Source organism: Salmo trutta, chromosome 31 (genome assembly GCF_901001165.1).
Source record: "Salmo trutta chromosome 31, fSalTru1.1, whole genome shotgun sequence".
NCBI lineage: Eukaryota > Metazoa > Chordata > Actinopteri > Salmoniformes > Salmonidae > Salmo > Salmo trutta.
The window spans coordinates 8746775-8766639 of NC_042987.1; the positions used below are offsets into that span (position 1 = coordinate 8746775).

At 43.9% G+C, this 19865-nt stretch overlaps 1 protein-coding gene across 3 annotated transcripts; it reads right to left on the minus strand.

Moving 5' to 3' along the window:
• Positions 1-382: 382 nt before the first annotated feature.
• On the minus strand, positions 383-10889 carry LOC115169442 (calcium-binding mitochondrial carrier protein Aralar1). 3 transcript variants are annotated; one of them, XM_029725062.1, is made up of 18 exons: positions 10653-10889; positions 9722-9775; positions 6906-7051; positions 5602-5717; positions 4880-5019; positions 4412-4558; positions 4171-4309; positions 3777-3870; positions 3610-3694; positions 3451-3532; positions 3189-3347; positions 2708-2760; positions 2484-2564; positions 2200-2340; positions 1957-2095; positions 1706-1864; positions 1536-1626; positions 383-1436 (listed from the first exon to the last, which is right to left on the minus strand). In XM_029725062.1, exons 1-18 carry the CDS (start codon positions 10662-10664, stop codon positions 1208-1210), a joined length of 2067 nt encoding a protein of 688 aa, XP_029580922.1. In that variant the 5' UTR covers positions 10665-10889; the 3' UTR covers positions 383-1207. The 3 variants fall into 3 exon arrangements, 2 of the variants coding, with proteins under 2 accessions (XP_029580922.1, XP_029580921.1); XM_029725061.1 differs by having other exon boundaries at positions 3451-3535; XR_003870865.1 differs by having other exon boundaries at positions 1345-1436; positions 1809-1864; positions 3451-3535.
• Positions 10890-19865: the final 8976 nt, after the last annotated feature.

Genomic DNA, 19865 nt, shown 5'->3' on the forward strand with positions numbered 1-19865 from the left:
TCGTTTTTGCTTTGTCATTATGGGGTATTGTGTGTAGATTGAGGGGGGGGGACAATTTAATCGATTTTAGAATAAGGCTATAACATAAGGGGCCAGAACACTGCCAAACTCTCCATGTACAGTGCCTTCGGAAACTATCCTCCATGTTGGCACCGAAGGCACCACATTCCAACAAGACTTTTGTCAGAACATTGTCCATTATAATTCTCTGTTGGAGTTTACCAAACTCTGTATAGATATGGTGTGTATCTAATTACATTTTATGATAGAAAAATGGGTTACATTTTATCTGTATGACAAAGTGACCAAGTCTAGTTTTCCACCAAAACTATTGGTTAGATTTTGCTTGGCCATTTTTGCTGTTCATTCTCCTTGAAATACATTTTTTTCAGGTGTGAAATTAAACTAAAATGATTTATTTCAATAAAATACACCGAATGAATTTAAGTTACCTAATCCTTTGCCCATGATTCTCCTCAATAAACAGTTTGAAAAGGTCTGTACATCAGTAAGAGTGATTCTCAAGAGACGAAGGCTCAACGTCAATCTAACGTAACTCCAACATTAGTCACGTTGCTTTTGAACGTTACTGAAACGTTTCGCTATCATGGGGTTGCTCTAATATTACCATAACATTGTTCTCCAATGTTACATTAATATTGCTCTAACATCAGTAATAATGTTCCTCTCCAGCTGTGTCACGTCTCTGTACAGCAGATCTACAATATGTACAGTAACTTCCTGTGCAAGGCCCACTCAGAGTAAAGCCTTACACATGCCCTCCAATCAAATATCTCCCACACACTGCCCAATCATAGTAGCCCCCCCCCAAAATTATCAGATAGATAGATAGATAAATAGATATAAATATATAAGAGAGAGCGAGAGAGAGATACTTTCAAACCACTGGTTTCATATGGAAAGAAAAAAAAGGAGAGGTGCATGTAGCCACTGGAGATACAACAGTAGTGTTCAGGTTAATGCCTGCTTCAACAATGGACCTACAGTCAGCTCTCCAGGACCAGGGTTAGAGCACTAGAGTAGACCCTGGGGTGTTTGTGTTTATAGCTGTGCACATGGCCCCTAGGAGTGTACGTGTGCATTTCGGTGTACACGGCCCCTCAAAATGAGTGTGTTGACCAGTAAGCATGTCTGTCTAAGTGCATAGCCTCTAGAGTGGTGGTGGCAGGCAGTTAGAGGCCAGTCTTTAGGGGGACGGCAGCCTCCTCTTGAGGGGGGCAGAAGAGGGGTCAACGGGGTCAGGGTGAATGGAGACCACTCCAGAGGACTTAAACTTGGGCAGGTGGAGGCCAAACTTGTTCTCCACGCCAGCGAAGGTGGCCGCGGCCAGACGGTAGCCTCCGACGTGGTCAGCACTGACCGGAGGAAGCTCAGCGATACGAGATTTAGGAGTGGGCTCAGACCCTGCCAGACGACTGGAGAAAGAGGGAAATGAGACATTGGAGCTTAACTAACAATGGCATCTTGGGTTATAACAGTGGGGAGTGTGTGTGTGCGCGCGCGCGTGTACTCACTGTTCTCCGAAGTCCACAGATAACCACCTCTGTAGAAGCTCATAGGTCACCAGAGTTACTCCAAACTGAGGAGAGGATCGACACATACGAGCTGGGGGGGAAGAGAGCGAGACAGAGAAAGTGAATTCCCATTTGTGTAGTCACTGATACACAAACACCACAACACACACCTCCTGCTCCCTTCCACAGTGCTCCAAATCCCTCCTCCTGCGCAATTTTCCTGAAACAGTCCATGACTCCAGTGTAGGTAGTATGTCCCGCCCTCGCTGATACCTGCAAGCGCGTCTTGATGACATCAGCAGGTGTCACCAGGGAGGCAGCAGGGATGCCTGGGAAATGGAGTTAGAAAGGGTGTCACTTGAGGCCATGACTGTATTTTGACAATCAAATCAAGTAGAATGGGTCTGTGAAGCGTGTGTACCTCCGATGGCTCCAGAAGCTAGCAGCTGTAACGGGCCTATTCTACCCTGCTCGTCGGCAAACTGAGCCTTGGTGTGGGCGTACACTGGGAAGAAGATGGCTGAGAACGGGATGTCTCTCAATAAACATGCTTTAGCGCCCTACACACACGTAAATAAAAAAGACATTACTTTCAATCAAAAGGCCTTTTGTTTACCAAAATACAAGAACAATGACACCAGACGTAATGGCCACACACGCCTACCTTGTAGAGGCCGAACAAGCCAAGGTCTCGGATGACACTGAGGGCGCCAATTCTGGGTCCTGTTGTGATCTCTCCTGCCACCTGCAGTCTGATCTTAACTATCTCCAGCGGGTTAGTAAAGACCACCTGGGAACCCCCTGCCTGCAAAGAGAGAGACATAAGGTGAAATGAGTGTGAAAGACATGGAGGGAGGGAGGCTACCACAGCTTCCCATTCAGGTAGAACAGAATGGGACGCATTTAGAGTTGGGAAGTTTGACAGGTTTGGTCGTCGGCCATACTCACACAGGCTCCGGCCAGCACCTCAGCAGCGAAGGGAATGGTGTCGTCTTTACCAGTGAACTTATCTCTCACAAAGTCATTCATCTACAGGGAGAACAGAGAGAGAGATAATTATCAAATAAATACTACAGAGAGAATAGTCAGGCATGTCTTAAACAGAATACGTGTTATCTTAAGGTGCACATCCATAGTCGTTGGCTGAGTGGAGGGGGAGGAGTTAGACTCACCGTAAGTTTGATTGCCTTCTCTGGAGCCACGCCTATGAGCTGGGGAAGAAGACCTGCAGGGCAGCATGGGAGATTGAGTCCACATATGACATGAACCATGTCTCATGACGACTACAGTTTCTTAGGGGAGAAGGGAGGAGAAAAGAGTACGAGGATGAAGGAAAGGTGAGAATTAAAGAACAAAGGAAGAAGAGAAGGATGGAGGCCTGTTTAGTGATGCAGTGTGGATGAGCCAACAATAAATGGCCGTCTTGCAGTCCTTTTTCCATCAACAGAAGAGACAGCAGAAACGCAAGGGCAGTGCAGAAAGGCAAAAATAGCAGGCAATTTTTAAAAAAGAGGACCAGGAGAAAAGAAATAGGGACGGGAAGGATGGAAAGAGGTAAAGAGCAGAAGAGCAGAAGAGAAGGAAAACAGCAGCCAAGAGGGGAAGAAAAAAAGAGCAGGAGAGCAACCAAGAACGCACAGTGTCCGTCCGTACCTCTGTAGAAGCCAAAGAAGCCTTCGTAGCGCAGCACCTTCTTGGCACAGTCAAAGCTGTTCTTGTACATGAGCTCTCCTACGAACGAGCCTGTACTCCTCTGGTTCTGCATCCTGGTCTTCACCAGGTCTATCGGATACACTGCCGTGGCTCCCGTAGCTAGAGACACACACCTAAGTGTGCTATTGAAACTAGGCAAAACTTTTTTCTTTTAAACCAAGTACCTCACCCCCAGTCCTTTACCTCACCCCCAGTCCCTTACCTCCAGCGATGGAGCCCAAGCTGAACCGGTAGGCCGACTCTGCGGCCTGCAGCAGTACGGATCTGGAACCATCACCCTGGCTCTGCTACAGAGAGGAGAGTTTGACCCACATGCACACTCGCACACTCACACGAAGTCACACACACGCACGTCTCTTACCTGTTTTTGTAACTCGGCCAGGTGATAGGGCAGCGCTCCCTCCTCCAGCGGGGCTATCCTCTCAATGTCAGCAAAGTTCAGACACCTGAGACAACACAGCGTCATTACAACAACACTCTGAACAAGTGTGTATTCAATGCGAGGCTTTTAGAGCAGTGTATGTTTACCCAGAGTGGGAGTGTAGGCCTGATAGCTGGTACAGGATGTCAATCTCCATGGGAGAGACCTGGCCAAACCTGTTGGCAGCATGGGCAAACTCCTCTAGAGAGAGATGGGTTAATAGTCTGCATAACACATGCTGTGCATCCACACATACTACAGAGAGAGACAGAGAGAGAGAGAGAGAGAGAGAGAGAGAGAGAGAGAGCTTGCCAATGCTCTCTTCCAACATGACAGTTCTCCTGCTGGCAGCTAACAGACGACTGGCAAAGTGGGATCACGCTACTCCTCTCACACGTCTGGAGCACTTCTGACCTGCGTGTGTGTGTGTAAGGGTATACGATGGGAATGTGTGTGTGGGTATACGTAAGGGCCTGTATAGGCAAGGTGCACTCATGTTACCTTTAGTGACCTGTGCGTCCTTGCGGGTCCCGGCCAGCGTGCTATAGATCTTGCGGATCAGCTCCATGTTGTTGAGCAGAGAGTTGAAGGCGTTGAAGTAGGAGAAGCTGACCATGTGAGAGGTGCTGCCCCGCGCAGCCTGGCAGGACAATCGCACCGAGGAAGGGGTTAGAACAGGGATGCCCTGTTTGTAAACACGCAGACTCTCTTATCCCACACACAGTCATACACTCCCTCTTACCGAAACCAGGTTTTCCTCCACAAACAGTGTAAGCATGTGGTGTCGGATTGTGGCCATGATGTCACTGAAGTCCACGGCAGAGATGGTGCCGCTCTTGTTCTTGTCCTTCTGGGCAAAGGCCTGGCGTGCATGCTCCAACTGCAACTCCTGTAGGTAGAGAAGAGCGTGTGCAGTGCTTCCACTAGGATATTTTTCAACAGTGGTGGCAAAGTTAACGTGGGGCGTGGTAGCGGGCGAGGCCACTGGCATAGTTTGAGATGGCCTCTTGGCCGGAGACAAAATGTGGCCGTTTAATAAAGCTACATTTCCTACACATTTGCCACGGGGCGGAGAACACACTGAGCTTTAAAGCAAATTTCCTGCAATTATACACATCATGCCGTGTTGTTATGCTATCTGAATGTCACACGGGCAATATGTCACCGCGTGAGCGCCACGGAGCGTGTGCGTGCATGACTGGGTGTATACCTGTAGAAACTGGGTGAACTCGAGGTAGCCGAGGCATTTCTTGCGGTCGTGTCCAAAGTGCAGGCAGATGAACTCACAGTCCCAGTTAAAGGGGATGTGGTGGTGCACAGTGGTCTGGGTGAAGATGTCCCGCACATTCTCTGTTCAAGGGATGGACAGATCAAGAGAGCCATAGAATTAGAATGAGCAGAATGGACATTCCCAGTCATTGCAACGTTATGTGACGGGGAGGAACGGCAGCCATATTAGTTGTGCCGTTTTAAAACGTCTTCACATCATCTCGCACTTTCTGTGCATCCGTGAACACCGGGACAATATCGGTTCTGCTCATTCTATGACAGACCAGCGTTAACCTATATTCAGATGTCAGATTAAAACAGTGGCCTTTAGGCTGAGTTACTGTACTAACAAACCATAATTGGTTCCCTTTAGGCGTGCCATGCACACGCACTAAAAAGTGTTTGAAAGTGAGTGTGTGTGTGTATATATATATAAGAGAGCGTATTAGTGTGCCAAGTCTCAAAGCATAATCCTATTAAAAAATAAGAATAAATAAAGATTCTCTGGTACTTGTCTACTTTTTAGCTAGTAGTTCTGAAAGAAGCGGTCACGAGCTAGAAGTGGTCCCTGAAAATTGCATACTACGTCACATATGTGCATTCGTTTGCGGGCTGGAAGCAGGTAACACCACCGCCCCAACATACACACAGTCACGTACGTACCAAAGGAGACGTCTCCAGTGCCCGTCTTGTTAAACAGCTGGAAGACTACGATAAAGAGAGCGTCCGGAACACACAGCACCGACTCAAAGGCCAAGAACTCCTGGAATGAGATCAGCCTGTGTGTGTGTGTTTTTGTGGAGAAAGAGGCAACGTTAAAACAATACGCGCGATGCCATGAAGGACAAAGCTTCAGATACACGAGATCCAATCAGAGGGAGAAAGGTTCAGCTTTTACTGAAACATCAGAAAAATGTAGGGAGAGATTAGGCCGTGCACTATTTCTTCAAATGACTCCATGCATTTCAAATAGTGTAAACCAATTATAATGGATTTCAAGTCATTTCTCTAGACTTAAGTGAAAAGTAAAAGACTCATTGGGGATTCGCTGCTTGCAGGTTGTTACTTTTAACCAGCGCTGAATGACAGACGTGTGCTTCATGCCCCTGCAAGACACACACTTTTATCCATTACATGACTGACCTAGGTTACAACTTGTTGACCCTTGTAGCTAAACAATGAGTGAAACTTCACTTACTATTTTTACTGTTTACATTTAACCTTTTTTTAGCTAGGCAAGTCAGTTAAGAACAAATTCTTATTTTCAATGACAGCCTACCGGGGAACAGTGGGTTACCTGCCTTGTACAGGGGCAGAACGACAGATTTTTTTTGTCAGCTCGGGGATTCGATCCAGCAACCTTTGGATTACTGGCCCAACGCTCTAACCAATAGGCTACCTGCCACTCAAAAGATTCGTTCCCTGACCAGGAATCGAACCCGGGCCGCGGCGGTGAGAGCGCCGAATCCTACCCACTAGAAAAGGCACACCTGTTACTTTGAGACATTTGACCTTGAAGGAGTAAATGTTTTCAGAATAACATGAATCATTAACTATTTAAGTCTCTCATAAGAGTGGATTAAGTGCATTGAAAGGGCTTGTGCAGTGTGTGTGTGTGTGTGTGTGTGTGTGTGTGTGTATAATCTAATCTATTAGCGCCCGTTAAGGCAGCTTCTTGTTCTTAGACCAAATAACATCCTAATTAACTGATCTAAGCATCACCATTGTATATGTGTGGTTATGAGACCTCCATCATTCCCTACTGCAGGAGCCTTCTGCACAATGAAAACAATCTCCCATGGTTGATGTGGAGAGGGAGCACGACAGGAGACAGAAATAGAATGAGAGGGAGACAGAAGGCTAAGCATGATCAACTGTTAACCATGTACTTGGTGGAGACAGGATAAAGGGAGAGAGAAAGATAGCGAAAGAGATGGATGAGCGAGATAGCGGGTTAACGTAGGCACCCGTCCTTGGTTGTGTCGGCTACACCGGCGACGAGCTGGACCGTTTTGGGGTTGTGGTGGATGTGTGTGTGCAGGCCCAGGTACTTCTGCACAAAGTCCCCCGGGGTCATCAACTTCTCGCCATCTGCATCCACAACACTGGCATGCTGGGGGTGGGGGGGTTACGACAGAAACAGCGTCACTTTGGGTTTCCTGCTAAACACTGACATACTGAGGTGGATTAAGACAGAAAGGATCCTTGACCTTGCCCATCACACTGGCATGCTAAGGTGGTTGAGTGTGATGAGGCTCTTATTACTTCTGCCAGAGTAGACATGCAATAAGGACATTGATTTTGTTACGGCAGCGAATAACTGAAATGTCTACGAACAAGCCATGAACAATCAATAAAATAGGCTATCACTCTAAATATAACTAAAAAAGGTAATTATGAATGACTTGTCCTGCTGCCAGCTCACGGTGGACTATTATTTATAAAGGATTCCGTGTCCAATCCCTTAGACAAGGAATTTTACTGAGTATGTTTTTTTTTGTCTCTTTATGTAAACTCTCCAACACTTTGTGAGCCATCTTTAGACAGGTGGGCTTTACATGAACGTCTTCACCAGCTTTGTTAACCCACACGAGGCACTGACTGCACTCAAAAGAGTGAGGGCGTGTCGTTCAAGCACAACATCATGAAACTACAGTACACAACTGAGAACACACTATAGAAGAGCCTTCGCTCAGGTTCCCACTCAGGACCTTCAGCATGGACCTCACTGTATAGCCTAATGTACAGTCTGCTGCCCCACACTCATCTTGCAAGGTGAGACATACAGTTCGGACACACCTACCTCATTCCAGGGTACATTGTATAATAATAGTGAAGACATCAAAACTACAAAATAACACATATGGAATCATGTAGTAACCCAAAAAAAGTGTTAGACAAATGAAAATTATATTTGAGATTCTTCAAAGTAGCCACCCTTTGCCTTGACAGCTTTTGCACATGCTTGGCATTCTCAAGCCTGCTTCATGAGGTAGTCACCTGGAATGCATTTCAATTAACAGGTGTGTCTTGTTAAAAGTTAATTTGTGGAATTAATGCATTTGAGCCAATCAGTTGTGTTGTGACAAGGTAGGGGTGGTATACAGAAGAACAGCTCAAATAAGCAAAGAGAAATGACAGTCCATCATTACTTTAACTTCTCTGGGAAAGGGAGGCCGTATTGAGTAGCTTGGATGAATGAGGTGCCCAGAGTAAACTGCCTGCTACTCAGGCCCAAAAGAATATGCATATAATTAGTAGATTTGGATAGAAAACACTCGGAAGTTTCTAAAACTGTTTGAATGATGTCTGTGAGTATAACAGAACTCATGGCAGGCAAAAACCTGAGAACAAATCCAACCAGGAAGTGGGAAATCTGAGGTTTGTAGTTTTTCAAGTGATTGCCTATCCAATATACTGTGTCTGTGGGGTCATATTGCACTTCCTAAGGCTTCCACTAGATGTCAACAGTCTTTAGAACGTTGTTTCAGGCTTCTACAGTAAATGGGAAGAGAATGAGAGCTATTGGAATCAGGTGTCTGGCAGTAGGCCATCTTCCCAGTCACGCACACAGGCGTGAGCATGAGCTCCCTTCTCTTTCCTTTATGAAGACAAAGGAATTGTCCAGTTGGAAAATTATTGAAGACTTATGATAAAAACATCCTAAAGATTGATTCTATACATCGTTTGACATGTTTCTATGAACTGTAATGTAACTATTTAGACTTTTTGTCTGGACTTAACTCACGCTCTTGTGAATTTGGAATGCTGGACTAAATGCGAACAAAAAGGAGGTATTTGGACATAAAGATGAACTTTATCGAAACAAAAACATTTGTGAAACTGGGATTCCTGGGAGTGTATTCCGATGAAGATCAAAGGTAAGTGAATATGTGTAATGCTATTTCTGACTTTTGACTCCACAACATGGCGGGTATCTGTGGTTCGCACTTAGTGGGACCATAATTTGTTTTTCAACAGGACAATGACCCAAAACACACATCCAGGCTGTGTAAGGGCTATTTGACCAAGGAGAGTGATGGAGTGTTGCATCAGATGACCTGGCTTCCACAAATCACCTGACCTCAACCCAATTTAGATGGTTTGGGATGAGTTGGACCGCAGAGTGAAGGAAAAGCAGCCAACAAGTGCTCAGCATATGTGGGAACACCTTAAAGACTGTTGGAAAAGCATTCCTCATGAAGCCGGTTGAGAGAATGCCAAGATTGTGCAAAGAGTGGCTACTTTGACAAATCGAAAATATATTTCAATTTTTTGGGGTTACATGATTCCATGTGTAATTTCATAGTTTGTCTTCTATTATTCTACAATGTAGAAAATAGTAAAAATAAATAAAAACCATTGAATTAAGTTTCAACTTTTGACTGGTAGTGTGTGTGTGTGTGTGTGTGTGTGTGTGTGTGTGTGTGTGTGTGTGTGTGTGTGTGGTGCTCGACTTGTACTGAAATGGGTGTCAGTACTCATTTTGGGTTTATATTTAGGTGTAGGAGCTCCACAATACTTTTGAGCTAATATTCTGTAAGAGTATCAGGAGTTCAAGCAGCAGAACATTTTGAGATTCCGGTATTCAACTCCGGCGAACTTCTGCCCAAATCAAGCACTGTGCGTGGTAGGTTGATTCAGTCACACAGCTCCTCACAAGACACCCGCACGATAAATGACGTCAGACCTCTAATTAGTTCACCCTAGCCCAAAATCTTGCCACAATGAAATGAACTATACAGCATGCATAAAGGTGAAGGACAACGAGAGATGTTCTTACCTTCTGAAAAATAACCTTCAGCTCGTTCGGGTCCGCTCGTTTGGTGGATCGCACCTGCCAAGCAATACGAATAATAGTATAACGTTAAGGTAACGTTTCTCAAACTCGGTGCACGTTTAGGTTCTTGCCTCACAGCTGATTCAAATAACCAAGGAATCGTCTAGCTTTGATCATTTGAATCAGCTGTGTGATGTTAAGGAAATAAAACATGCACCGAGTTTGGGGAAACGCTGTTAACGCATCATGACGTTGTGCAGGGAAAACACAGTGAACATATTTATATAGCTCAATTCAAACACATCAGCAGTTTTGCTTGATGACAACTAACGTTATCAGTAATAAATAGTATCTAGCTGGTGACAATTGGATAAAACAACTGAAATGCCTTGAAGTTGTCCTTGCAATTAGAAATAACAAATTAAAATATTTCGAAAGCAAGCAGAGGACTTGAAAGATTGCTATCATACGAGACAGATAATTACTTGTCAAAACGAATGCTAATGAAAAAAACATCACACAAGCTATTATTAATGTGTAGGCGAGTTGACCATGAAAAACAGTGCTTCTAACTAACGAAAGTATTTAACTGTTTTCCAAGTTGTGTTGCTAGTCTACTCAGATGAAGACACAAACCATTCCAATGACTCTTTGGGTTTAAAACCGCAAAGAACAGATCCGACAAGTGGGTAGTTGAGTGATGCGGTTGTCATTATTGTACAATATTGCCAGTATGTAGTATTGCAACGTAATTAAAAAGATACGGCTGTGCTAGCCTTATCGCTAACTGGTTTGTGGCTGTTCATTCAAGGTCAGAGACCGGGCGTTAGCGCAGTCAAATGATCCCTGAAGCTATGCACAACGAAACAGATAAAACATGTAGACTACATTAAAAACTATTTCTATAACGTAAAGCAAGCAATGCCGAAGTCACCTCGACCGCCATACTGGTTTTGACGTCACGTATAGTCGCTGGCGCAAACGCTTTCACTGGAGAATTCCAAAAAAATTAAATTAAAAAGCGAACTCCGGTGCAATTTGAGACGATTGCAACAAACCCGCTAGTCTAGTGCAGTGTGTCCCATCTGTCTTTTTGTACAAAAAAAAAGAGGTGTGTTAGCTGTAGTAATCGTGTGCCAACATTCCACGGTTTGAGCATTCTGTAGATGTTGTAAGGATACGTCTTTTTGCACAGGTTTGAAATCGGAGCCTGAAAACAGACCAACTCACTGACCACAATTCAGATCAATTGACCAATTAACCTGGCCACACAAATCGTTTTGAGTTTGGGAAAACGAATAATAAACCAGGTGTATAGACCTATAGGCTACACGTCAACCAGTTATTTAATGACCTGTAGGCTCTCTCAGACTGAAACTCACGCAGCCTGGTAGACTGGAAACCCTGAAGCAGTAATCCAGTAATAGCCATACCAACTCTACATTTCAAAATGCAAAATAAATCTTTCTCTAGAAACACGGCAAACCTTGACCCAATATCTAATCATTCAGTCAAAACACCAGCACATGTTTTCTATCCAAGAGGAACATATAGTCAATCATAGCACAATGACTTTCAAAATACTAACAGTTGGTGGCATTACAAAAACTGCTTTACTTTCATGTTTCAGTTCTACATGCAGACAATAGACAATATGAAATCCATAGCTTTTTATAAATCGGTTACCTTTTACTGTAAACCACTCTCCATTTTTTGGTTGAGTGTCGAATGTGTGCATTTTTAGCAACATACTATCTAAAAGTGAATGAGTCATATTTACTTCATAGAATGTACAGTAGAAAAAAAACAGTAAGTGACGGAATTGCTGCAGTAAAAGCTTTATTAGCAAGATGAAATTGCTGCCAGTGATCAACAAAAAATCCAACATACATTGCATTTGGTTCCAAATGTGTAAAAATAAAACACAATTACACAGAAGGGAAAAAACACAAAAATGCTCGCCATGCACCTTGTGTAGAAAGGCTTGGCATGCTTTATCCACCCCTGAAAGTCTTCAGCTGAGATGTCTCTGCAGACGGCTTCCATTGCATCCAGGAGGGTCATTTGGTCATGTGGCCGATGATCATACACTTTCCTCCTCCAGGCAGAAAAACATTCCTCAATGGGGTTGAGGAAAGGCGAGTGGGGGGGGGGGGCATTTTTGGATGGGCTGCAAACCAGTTTGTGAATGGTGGAATGCTACATTGTCCCATGCAATCACAAATGTCCTCATGTTTCCTCCCACCTGTTCCCTTTCTGCTTCTGGCACCAGGTGTTGGTGGAGGTCATCTAAAAACAAAAGAAGGAGCTCAGTGTTGTAGGAACCAATCTGGCATTTCTGCAGGGCCAAACCAGCACTCGAGATTGCAGCACACATTGTGATATTTGCTCCTCTCTGACCCGGCACATCAACTGTGGCCTTTTTCCCGATGATGTTTCTTCCCCACCGATGGGTTTTTGAAAGGTTAAACCCTGCCTCGTCTACATAAATTATTTAATGTGGGGTCTGATTAGCCTCCAACTCCATGACTCTCTGAAAGAAATCAAACACTATGTCTAAATGCTTTTCAGTATGTACTACTGTATGTACTGTAACCCATGTTTACATGTAGCATAGTGTACTACTGTATGTACTGTAACCCATGTTAACATGTAGCATAGTGTACTACTGTATGTACTGTAACCCATGTTAACATGTAGAGTAGCATAGTGTCCTACTGTATGTACTGTAACCCATGTTTACATGTAGCATAGTGTACTACTGTATGTACTGTAACCCATGTTAACATGTAGAGTAGCATAGTGTCCTACTGTATGTACTGTAACCCATGTTTACATGTAGAGTGGCATAGTGTCCTACTGTATGTACTGTAACCCATGTTTACATGTAGCATAGTGTACTACTGTATGTACTGTAACCCATGTTTACATGTAGAGTAGCATAGTGTACTACTGTATGTACTGTAACCCATGTTAACATGTAGAGTAGCATAGTGTCCTACTGTATGTACTGTAACCCATGTTTACATGTAGAGTAGCATAGTGTCCTACTGTATGTACTGTAACCCATGTTTACATGTAGAGTAGCATAGTGTCCTACTGTATGTACTGTAACCCATGTTTACATGTAGAGTAGCATAGTGTCCTACTGTATGTACTGTAACCCATGTTTACATGTAGAGTAGCATAGTGTCCTACTGTATGTACTGTAACCCATGTTTACATGTAGAGTAGCATAGTGTCCTACTGTATGTACTGTAACCCATGTTAACATGTAGAGTAGCATAGTGTCCTACTGTATGTACTGTAACCCATGTTTACATGTAGAGTAGCATAGTGTCCTACTGTATGTACTGTAACCCATGTTTACATGTAGAGTAGCATAGTGTCCTACTGTATGTACTGTTACCCATGTTTACATGTAGAGTAGCATAGTGTCCTACTGTATGTACTGTAACCCATGTTTACATGTAGAGTAGCATAGTGTCCTACTGTATGTACTGTAACCCATGTTTACATGTAGAGTAGCATAGTGTCCTACTGTATGTACTGTAACCCATGTTTACATGTAGAGTAGCATAGTGTCCTACTGTATGTACTGTAACCCATGTTTACATGTAGAGTAGCATAGTGTCCTACTGTATGTACTGTAATCCATGTTTACATGTAGAGTAGCATAGTGTCCTACTGTATGTACTGTAATCCATGTTTACATGTAGAGTAGCATAGTGTCCTACTGTATGTACTGTAACCCATGTTTACATGTAGAGTAGCATAGTGTCCTACTGTATGTACTGTAACCCATGTTTACATGTAGAGTAGCATAGTGTCCTACTGTATGTACTGTAACCCATGTTTACATGTAGAGTAGCATAGTGTCCTACTGTATGTACTCTAACCCATGTTTACATGTAGAGTAGCATAGTGTCCTACTGTATGTACTGTAACCCATGATTACATGTAGAGTAGCATAGTGTCCTACTGTATGTACTGTAACCCATGTTTACATGTAGAGTAGCATAGTGTCCTACTGTATGTACTGTAACCCATGTTTATATGTAGAGTAGCAGTGTCCTACTGTATGTACTGTAACCCATGTTTAGCTGTAGAGTAGCATAGTGTCCTACTGTATGTACTGTAACCCATGTTTACATGTAGAGTAGCATAGTGTCCTACTGTATGTACTGTAACCCATGTTTACATGTAGCGTAGCATAGTGTCCTACTGTAACCCATGTTTACATGTAGAGTAGCATAGTGTAAAACTCACTATAGAACAAGACATATTGGATAGACATACCTGGACGTATTGGTGCCGGAGTTCCTTGACCCGTTCACTGTTCCTTTCAAAAGGAACTGTGTGCAACTGTTTCATTCGAACTCTGTGTTTGGTCAGAGTCCGATCAATGGTAGTCAGGTAGATGCTTTCCACATTGTGAAATACCAGGTTGTCCTCTACAATTCTGGTCTGAATTTCTCTCAGTTTTATTGCATTGTCAGCAATGACCAATCCTACAATGGCATGCTCTTGGTTTTCACCGAGGAGCTTTCCTCTTCCCCCAGAGGGAGGAAGACATTGTCACGGGTGTCGTAAGGTTTAGATCAAGACGCAGCGGGGAAATGTACACTCATCTTCTTTTTTTTATTGGTGACGAAGGAAAACACAAATAACGTCTACCAAAAATAAACAAACTGGACAGTCTCGTCATGCACACAGCTAAACAAGAACAATCTCCCACAAAACACCATGAAAAACACATACCTATTTATAGGACCTTCAATCAGAGGCAACGATAGCCAGCTGCTTCCAATTGAAGGCCCAACCCCAATTAACTAAACATAGAACTACAAAAGACTAGCTAGAACATAGAAATATACTAACATAGAACAATAACCAAAACCCTGGACTAATAAATCAAATACCCCTCTACATAAACAACCACACATACACAAACACACCCTGAACCACATAAAACAAACACCCCCTGCCACGTCCTGACCAAACTACAATAACAAATAACCCCTATACTGGTCAGGACGTGACAGACGTTGCGTTCTTTAGAGAAACAAAAATACAACATATGTATTCGCATTGGGACTGGTGGCCTACAGTTACTGTGGGACATAGCAACAGTAATGATAGAAGAAGCCCTTGTGAAATGCATTACTTACATGTTGGTTTTTTGAAAATTCTGGATAATGGAAGCGGGTTGACTATTTGAGATTAGGCTGGACTCTTTCACCAGCCTCTCTCAGTGGTAGACCATGGTATTCGGCTGGACTCTTTCACCAGTCTCTCTCAGTGATAGACCATGGTATTAGGCTGGACTCTTTCACCAGTCTCTCTCAGTGATAGACCATGGTTTATCACATGGTCTATGATGGTGGCTCTTATTTCATCAGTGACAACAGCTCTTACTCTCCTTTGAACACCACCACGCATTCTTACTCCTCTCCCCCTACCTCTCCTTCTCCCTTGTCCTGGTCCGACTACTCCTCTGCCTGGTCCAGCTACTCCTCTGCCTGGTCCAACTACTCCTCTCCCTGGTCCAGCTACTCCTCTCCCTGGTCCAGCTACTCCTCTGCCTGGTCCAGCTACTCCTCTGCCTGGTCCAGCTACTCCTCTGCCTGGTCCAGCTACTCCTCTGCCTGGTCCAGCTACTCCTCTGCCTGGTCCAGCTACTCCTCTGCCTGGTCCAGCTACTCCTCTCCCTGGTCCAACTACTCCTCTGCCTGGTCCAACTACTCCTCTCCCTGGTCCAACTACTCCTCTCCCGGGTCCAGCTACTCCTCTCCCTGGTCCAGCTACTCCTCTCCCTGGTCCAGCTACTCCTCTGCTTGGTCCAGCTACTCCTCTGCCTGGTCCACCTACTCCTCTCCCTGGTACAGCTACTCCTCTGCCTGGTCCAGCTACTCCTCTGCCTGGTCCACCTACTCCTCTGCTTGGTCCAGCTACACCTCTGCCTGGTCCACCTACTCCTCTGCCTGGTCCAGCTACTCCTCTGCCTGGTCCAGCTACTCCTCTGCCTGGTAGAGCTACTCCTCTCACTGGTCCACCTACTCCTCTCCCTGGTCCAGCTACTCCTCTGCCTGGTCCAGCTACTCCTCTGCCTGGTAGAGCTACACCTCTGCCTGGTCCACCTACACCTCTGCCTGGTCCACCTACTCCTCTGCCTGGTCCAGCTACTCCTCTGCCTGGTACAGCTACTCCTCTGCCTGGTAGAGCTACTCCTCTGCCTGGTAGAGCTACTCCTCTGCCTGGTCCACCTACTCCTCTCACTGGTCCACCTACTCCTCTCACTGGTCCACCTACTCCTCTCACTGGTCCACCTACTCCTCTGCTTGGTCCAGTGACTCCTCTGCCTAGTCCAACTACTCCTCTCTCTGGTCCAACTACTCCTCTGCCTGGTCCAGCTACTCCTCTCCCTGGTCCACCTACTCCTCTCCCTGGTACAGCTACTCCTCTTACTGGTCCACCTACTCCTCTGCTTGGTCCAGCTACTCCTCTGCCTGGTCCAACTACTCCTCTCCCTGGTACAGCTACTCCTCTCACTGGTCCACCTACTCCTCTGCTTGGTCCAGCTACTCCTCTCCCTGGTCCAACTACTCCTCTGCCTGGTACAGCTACTCCTCTACCTGGTCCAACTACTCCTCTCCCTGGTCCAACTACTCCTCTCCCTGGTCCAACTATTCCTCTCCCTGGTCCAACTATTCCTCTCCCTGGTCCAACTATTCCTCTCCCTGGTCTAACTACTCCTCTCCCTGGTCCAACTATTCCTCTCCCTTGCCCAGACATTTTTTTTCTCTCTCTGCTCCTCTGTGTTGTTCTGTATCCAGATTGAACAAAATCAATCCAGAGTCCCCTTTTCACTGTGTATGTTCATGTAATTGAAATAACTTCAACATCTGGCTATGTCTTCGATTGAGATTAGAATCAGCTTACAGTAAATCAGTTATTTCTCAATGTTTCAATGATCTGTTAATTCAAAAATGCTTATCAACTGTTTCAATATAGCTTTATAGCTTTTGAGCTGCTGTTGTTGCAGAAGTAGAGGCTTTATATTATATTGAAGGTTTTGAACATTAGGTCTTCATTTCTGGAATGCTGTGTGCAAGCATTTGTAAATAAGACAAGAAAGATCCATACTTTTGGTATTGTGTAAGCTTGTATGTAAAGAAAATGTAAGCATTTTAGAAACCTGTTGCATTTTCTGTAAAAACAACATAAATTGTGTTAATGATATGGTCCACAACAGAAAGATGTTGTGCTAATTGTGTTTTGAAAATGTGACTACAGATTGGAGAAAAGGATGTTAGCGATTGTAAAAAAAAAAAAAAATCTAAAAAGGTGTGGCATCACCACGAGCTGCCAGAACAGCTTCAAAAGTGCCATGGCATAGATTCTACAAGTATACCTAAACCATGCCAGGAAAATGCACCCCACACCATAACGTATGCCTATAGGGAATACAGAATACACCTGAACTACATTTTTTTTGGTGTGACCAGGTTATTTGATCAATTGATCTGAATAGCGGTCAGTGAGTTAGTGGTCTATTTTCATGCTCACATTTCAAACCCGTGCAATAAACGTATCATTACATCACCCATGGAATGCTCAAACCGTGGAATGTTGTCACGCGATCACTACAGCTAAATTAACACACGACACACCCCAACTTTTAGCACAAAAAGACAGATGGGACACGCTACACTAGACTAGTGGGTTTGATGCAATCGTCTCAAATTGCACCGCATACAAATACAAATAAATCTGCAACACGAAAACCAGCCCCAATCAACCATAGAAATATAATCCATTGATGGCACTTCCCATTCAAATCAGGACTGGCATCCATTGCTAGTGTACCCATTAGTTTAACAGTCAAATTGCCAGGGTAAGAGGTTACAAAACCCTTTTATGGATTATAAATCTATGGCCACAAGGAACAAGCTGTAGCCTATATTTGGCACACATGCTGCCCAAACTGCGGCCTTCTCGACTGCATGTAACTGCCAAAATAAAGGAAACACGAGTAAACAAGGGATACAAAGTATATGTTATGGAGTGTGGGATTCATTCTCCTGGAATGGTTTATGTCTACTTGTAGAATCTATGCCAAGGCACTTTGAAGCTGTTCTGGCAGCTCGTGGTGATGCAACACCATTTTAAGACACTTTAGTTTGGTGTTTCCTTAATTTTGGCAGATACATGTATGTGCTTGTGATAAAATTTCATCCAGTTATTTTTATAAACTATTGATCATCTGTTGCTAAATTTTGCTCTCTGCTGTATTTTGAACATTGAGAGCGGGCTCCTGTAGTTGGATAAAAAAACAATTATACATTTTATAAATATATATATATTTTTTTTTTGCCTCTTGGGCCGTCTACGGGCTTGGGCCCTGCCCGACGTCAACCAATCATTTAATGACCTGTAGGCTCTCTCTGAGACTGAAACCCTGAAGCAATAATCCAATAATTAGCCTAATCCAAATGCTGTAATCCTATACCTTGTGAAGGCCATTTCAACTAAATATTCTGTTTGCTAGATTGTCTATAGTACCTCATTTCAAATTCCAAGTTTTTCACATCCCATTGTTCACCAGGTTGAATAAAAATCATAAACCAAATTTGAAACACTGTGTGTAAACTTTCCCCCTTTCTGTCGATCTGACAGTTTAAAACTGACTCTCTCGCTTTCTTTCTCTGTCTTTCTCTCTGTCTTTCGCTCTCTCTCTTTCTCTCTCTCTCTTTCTCTCTCTCTCTCTCTCTCTCTCTCTCTCTCTCTCTCTCTCTCTCTCTCTCTCTCTCTTTCTCTCTCTCTCTCAATTTCAATTCAATTGATTGGCATGACTTAACAATGTACACATTGCCAAAGCTTACTTTGGACATTTAAAATATTAACATAATTAATAATAATCAATATTGTCAACATTGTCAACAGGAACAACAATAACCAAGGGTCAAAATAACCAGAACAACCAGAACGATAACAATAAGCATAGAGGACATGTGGAGGTTGGTTGGTCTGTCAGACACTCCCTCATTTTATGGCAGGCAGCAATGTAGTGCGCTGCCAACCCACAGCTCTCTGCATCCTCCCCCAACAGGACGGGTAGCCTATCCTCATCAGAGAGGTCTTTGAAACCTTGAATAAAGGTTTCACATTTGGGGAAATGACACTCTCTAATTGTTTTATATTTTTTACATTTTGTCAGGAAATGCAGTTCCGTCTCAGGTTCTGCTGTGGTGCCGTGGTTGCACAGCCTTTCCTCTAGAGGGAGCCATGTTTTCATGTGTCTACCCTTCTCAATGGCAAGGCTGTGCTCACTGAGCCTGTACTTTGTCAAGGTTTTTCTAAGGTTTTGATCAAGAACCATGTTCAAATTGTTTGCCACGATGTACTGTCGATTTAGGGCCAGGTAGCACTGCATTTTGCTTTGTGCTTGTGTTTCCCAATAAGTAATGTAGTTTTGTTTTGACTGTGTTGTAATTTGGTTTATTCTGATTGATTGGATGTTCTGGCCCTGAGACTTCAGTGTGTTAGCAGAACAGGTTTGTGAACTCAGCCCCAGGACCAGCTGGATGAGGGGACTATTTTCTGTGCTCAGCTCTTGGCATTGCAGGGCTTGGTAATGATATGAGAGGGGGTCACTGTTTCCAAAACTTAATTGCTCTTTTTAAAATATTTTTTTACTAGTGGATATTGGCCTAATTCTGCCCTGCATGCATTGTTTGTAGTTTTCCTTACAGAACTCTAAATGCAGGGTTTCAATGGGGTGTTTGTCCCATTGGGTGAAATCTTGTTTTGCAAGTGGACCCCACACCTCACTGCCACAAAGTGCAATTGGTTCAATGACACATTCAATTCGTTTTAGACACATTTTAATAGGTATTTCCATTTGAATTAGTTTTTTAATGTCGTTGCGTGCTTTCTCTCTCAGTTCATTCACTGCATTATTAAGGTGTCCATTTGAGCTTATTTTTAAACCTAAGTAATTACAGTGTGTGCAGTACTCTATATATTTTGTACCAATTGAGAACTTTTGTCTAATTCCCTGAGATCTGGGTCTTCTCTGGAAAATTATTTTAGTATTTTGGGGGTTTACTGCCAGGGCCCAGGTGCTGTAGGTGACAGCAGGCAT

Bases quoted from the DNA above. Each gene is read 5' to 3' on its own strand.
- LOC115169442 (XM_029725061.1), bottom strand. The intron at 2,096-2,199 runs GTAGGCGTGTGT...ACGTGTGTGTAG, and splicing joins GCTTGTTCGGCCTCTACAAG to GGCGCTAAAGCATGTTTATT. The intron at 1,865-1,956 runs GTACACACGCTT...TCCATTTCCCAG, and splicing joins AGCTTCTGGAGCCATCGGAG to GCATCCCTGCTGCCTCCCTG.